This window comes from Vitis vinifera, chromosome 16 (genome assembly GCF_030704535.1).
Source record: "Vitis vinifera cultivar Pinot Noir 40024 chromosome 16, ASM3070453v1".
Taxonomy (NCBI): domain Eukaryota; kingdom Viridiplantae; phylum Streptophyta; class Magnoliopsida; order Vitales; family Vitaceae; genus Vitis; species Vitis vinifera.
The window spans coordinates 19,214,612-19,219,594 of record NC_081820.1 but is presented as its reverse complement, the minus strand read 5'-3'; the positions used below and the strand labels follow the sequence as shown (position 1 = coordinate 19,219,594).

The following is a 4,983-nucleotide window of genomic DNA, read 5'->3' as shown; positions in this document are numbered from 1 at the left end:
ATTTTTAAAATGTGTTTTATAATGATTTTAAAAAATATTTATAATCTTTGTAATACTATACAAATTTCTAAATATTAAAAATATTAGAAACGTTTTCTAAAATCACTATCAAATGAACTCTTAGAATGCATTTGACAATGATTAAAGTGAGTGAATTTAATATTTTTAATACGTGATGAATAAAAATTTTCAAGTATAAATATTAGAAACACTTCCTAAAATCACTATCAAACACACTTTTAATCTTTTTAATATTTGAAATTTTTTATCTTTTGTTGAAAATATTAAAAACACTTCTTAGAATCACTATAAATACACTTTAAAAGTTCATTTGATAGTAATTCTAAAAAGTGTTTTTAATAATATATATTTAAATGAAGTGTTTAACAAAATTTAAGAAACATTTTTAAAATTTTGAAAAATCACTTAAACTTTAATAGAAAATATTTTTACTAAAAATATTTGGAATAGAAACATTATAAAATTAATTAATTAATATGATGTTTGATCTTATAAAAAGTATTAATAAACTTTAATACTTAATTATGATGATGTTTAATAGGTGATTTTTCTAAAAACATTTTAAGAAAAAACATTTTTACTAAAAATATTTTCTGTCACACCCACCATCGTAAATATAAAATTAGTTAATTAAGATGATGTTTGACCTTATAAAAAGTATTAAATAAAATAAAATTAATTTGTTTAATTAAAAAAATTATTTATTGCACGTTTGGATATATTTTATTTTTATTTTCAAAAATAAAAACCCTTATTTAAAATATAGAAATTTTCATATAAAAGGTAAGTAGATACCTCATCTCCTTAAAAACAATTTTCAAGTAAAAAATTTTCCCTTCTATGGATTTTGAAAAGATTTTTTTAAAACACAAGGCTTTTTGTAATTTTGAATATGAGTTTTTATTTTTAAAAATAAAAAAATAAAAAATGTTACTTTAAGTTCAAATCAAATATTAAAATAATCGGATAAAATCAATTTAAAGCTTTTTAGGAAGTACTAAAAAATTTACCATTGTTAATCCAACGGCACATGCCATTCTTGAATCTATCCAACGGCTCATGATACTCACATCATGGCTTCTCTTCTATATATACATACATGGATGTATCAAAAGACGTCGCGCCGTTACAGCGATTCGCTGGCCTTTTCTCCGACCCGGTCTGTTACCATTACCCCTTTTTTTTTTTTTTTTTTTTTTTTTGAAATTTGAATTTTGTGGAAATAATAATAGGATTTTCCATTTTTGATCTGCAATTCGGTGATCGGATCATGCGGTCTTGTGTTCGAACCGGAAACCAAACCAGCCTGGAATGAAGCAAATGTTGGAGTGTCGGGCATTTGAACAGTAGAATCTTCATGAAAACATCGACGTTATACTTTGAGGAGAGAGAATAGTTGTAGACTGTGATACAAGGACTTGAAACGAAATTGAAGAGTATCCGAGGTGAGATTTCCGTCTTTGTGATCATTTCTTTCAGTGTTGCACGTTTTGTCCATTGAAATCTGAGAGACGGTCAGTGGATGGGAAAACGTTTTGCTGTTTGGATTCCGAGATTGTGAGGAGTCATTCTGGAGAGAGAATCCGATTTGATTTGATTTTCAAAATCTAAGATCCTTATCTATGTAGAATCCTCTCTCATCTGTTGTTCATACCCAAAAGAATTCGAATTCATGTTTTTTGCTTGATATTATTTTTCCAGTTGTGAGTAGAAATGTCATCATCTAATTCTCCATGTGCGGCGTGCAAGCTTCAAAGGCGGAAATGTACACAAGAGTGTATATACGCACCCTATTTCCCACCAGATCAGCCTCAAAAATTCGCTAACGTCCACAAGGTCTTCGGTGCAAGCAATGTTGCAAAGCTTCTCAACGAAATAAATGCTGCAAATCGAGAAGATGCCGTGAATTCCCTAGCTTATGAAGCGGAGGCTCGTCTTCACGATCCCGTCTATGGCTGTGTTGGTATGATTTCAATTCTTCAACAACAACTTAAGCATCTTCAGAATGACCTTTTGGCTGCCAAAAAGGAACTAGCTGCATATATTGGTCCGTCAGCGATGGCACATGTCGGGTATATGCCACAACAATACATGAGCGATCCTTCTTCATCGTCGGTCATTCCTTATAACATGTCGCCAATTTTGGGTCTTCCCCCTGGTGCTCCACATGGTGGGCAATTGATAATTCGTGAGCCACAGACGCAGCAGACCCAGCAGAATCAGCATCAGCTACAACAGATTCTTGAGGCTCAGCAATTAGCTGCAGCTATGGCAGCAAGAGGGCAAGAGATAATGAGGACTCATGAGCGGCAGCAACAGGAACAAGAGCTCCTTCGGTTCGACAATGGGTTTGACGCTGATGGTATAGTTGGTGCTGCAAGTAGTTTCAACCAGATGACTACAGCTGCAATGTCACCATCTCGGGCTTTGGGTACATTTGGACATCAGCTTCAGCTTCAGCCCCAGCCCCAGCCCCAGCCCCAGCTGCTTCCTCAAACCCAAAAACAACCTCAGTTACCTCAACAGCAGCAAGGATTTGGAAGCGAGGACGCCAGAAACGTGGGCCCATCTTGTTAAGTCTTGCAGCTCATTCTTATAACAATTTGTCCTTGGGTATATTCCCTCTCGCTCTCTGTCTCTTATTTATGGTTTATTATGCCTCGGACACATGAAGGTCTCTGAATGCTTGAGACTTCGCTTTTCTAAACTGTTCTGATCCTATGCATCTTATTTTGTACCGGCGGATTACTGTTGGATATTGGCAATTACCCTCTCTTCACTTTCACTGCGGCCAAGGTCCATTCATATCTGCCTTAACACACAAAGTAGGGAAGGACGCTATGATTATGGTGTTTGAAGCAGCCTATTTCTTTGGTGAAACATTGTGATGGAAGTGTAGGACTCCATCTCAAGTACAGTTCCTATTATACTTTCTTCTTTGGTTCACTCCTTGGAGCTCAATCCTTGAGCGGGTTTGGCATAGGAGTACGTATCACTAAGAGTAGTGCACACCTTTTATTCAAAAATTTGTAAATGGCCATCAATTTCAAGGAAAGAACATGCACGTACGATCTCTAAGATCTGTTGAGTAACAATGCATAGATCAGGTCTTTATCAACCATAGACGGTAGTGATAGCGGGTGAGTAGGTATTTTGCTCCTTCATTGACTTTTAGCTTTCTTGTTTTTTTGCTTTAACTGGAAGTCTGAATTAAGAAAGAGCGAGCTTCTTGTAGTGAGTCAAAATAGAACTTCCATCCTGAGCCTTTCTTGTATGGATATTGCTTTGAGATATTTCCCTATCTACCCGGTATATTCTAGAAATTTCTTACATGGTAAAATGTAAAAGGGCCGCCTCTTGAATCATTCAACGATTTTAAAAAGTGTTTTTACCTTTCTAATACTTAGAGTTCATTTATCAATAATTCTAGAAAACACTTTTAATATTTTTAATATTTAAAATTTTTTATTTATTAGAAACTTTAGAAATATTTTGTAGAATAACTTCTAAATTGGTTCTTAGAGTAAAATGCTATCTAAAATCATTGTCAAAGAAGCTCTAACTTAGAGGACATTTATTTTTTTAGTTTTTTTTGCTTAAAACAATTTGCTTTCAGAATTTAAATTAATTGTTTTTCTATTTTTTCATGATTTATTATAAATTTTGACTTTTTCTAAATAGAAAAAAAAATACCGTGGTTTTTTTTTAGTTTTTAATATTTAATAAAAATAAAATGTAAAATATATAAAAAAAAAAAATCTAATACTTAATATTAAGTGTGAAAGTTTTATTTAGAATTAAATAAAATAAAAAAATAAAAAACAAAGACCATCTTAAATTCCTTTTGTTTCATGAACTTGTATTTATGGTATTATTAATATTTATGGTGAATCTCTATTATAAATTGACTTTCATAAATAAAATTATTATTAATAATAATAATTTCATACTACTAATAATAATTAGTGTTTGAAAAGGCATAAAATTAGAAATTTTGATTCAATTATTTCTTCTTATATTAGAATTATTTTTTAAGGTTGATGTTGACTTTTTTCCATAAAAAATTAGTTATTTTTTAAATAAGGAAAACCATGAATTTATTAAATAAGAAAAACTATTGGAGAGATATTTATAGATATTAAAGAAATATATTATTATAATTATAGATATTTTATATTAAAATAATTAAGAATGATAATAAGACGAGCTTTTCAAATATCTTTTTTCCTTTTAAAAGCCCGCATCATAATTTAAATATGTATATATTATGATAGATTCAACTCCATTGACAGCCTTAGATGTAACAAACTCAAATATTATATTAAATATAATTAATAAATAAATTAATTAATTTTCCCCAAAAAACAAGAAAAAGGAAAGAGATAAAAAAAAAATAATGAAATTGAATTTCTTTTTACTTCGAAATTTAGTTACATATGTAAACCGTTCAAACAATATATCCATAATCTTGGCAATTTTTTCGGGGCGATTTAAATCACGAAAAAAATGGGCAATTTATCGCTGAAAGGAAATCTTGCTTAGCTGCAAGGCGCCACATCATGTTTTCGGCGATTTTCCCCTATATTCGTCGATTTAATCGGAGTTTTTTTACAGAAAAATTCTGCCAAAAGTTATCTTGTTCTATTATTTATTATTTTGCATTATCATTTTACTTTATATTATCCTTTTATATTTTATTTTCTCCGTATTTATCATTTTATTTTTTATTTTAAAAAATTATAACATTAATTCTTAAATTTTTTTATTTTAAAAGATTAAGAAGATAAAGTGTCAACAAATAAATAAATTATTAAAATAATTAATAAAAATAAGTTTTTAATATCTATGTATGTAAATATTAAATAAAAATTAATTTTTTAAGCTAAACTATAAATATAAATTTCAATAATTTTAATCACAGCCATAAAATATCAAAGCTTTTAAAATAAACTTTCAAAATAA

General features: G+C 29.7%; 1 protein-coding gene across 1 annotated transcript; it reads left to right on the top strand.

The window, feature by feature from the left end:
* Positions 1–1,081: 1,081 nt before the first annotated feature.
* Positions 1,082–3,155, top strand: LOC100242948 (protein LATERAL ORGAN BOUNDARIES). Its single transcript, XM_010664152.2, has 3 exons — positions 1,082–1,180; positions 1,327–1,466; positions 1,723–3,155. Exon 3 carries the CDS (start codon positions 1,735–1,737, stop codon positions 2,596–2,598), a length of 864 nt encoding a protein of 287 aa, XP_010662454.1. The 5' UTR covers positions 1,082–1,180; positions 1,327–1,466; positions 1,723–1,734; the 3' UTR covers positions 2,599–3,155.
* Positions 3,156–4,983: the final 1,828 nt, after the last annotated feature.

Excerpts from the sequence above, each read along its gene's own strand:
- LOC100242948 (XM_010664152.2), top strand. The coding sequence starts at position 1,735 with ATGTCATCATCTAATTCTCCATGTGCGGCGTGCAAGCTTCAAAGGCGG.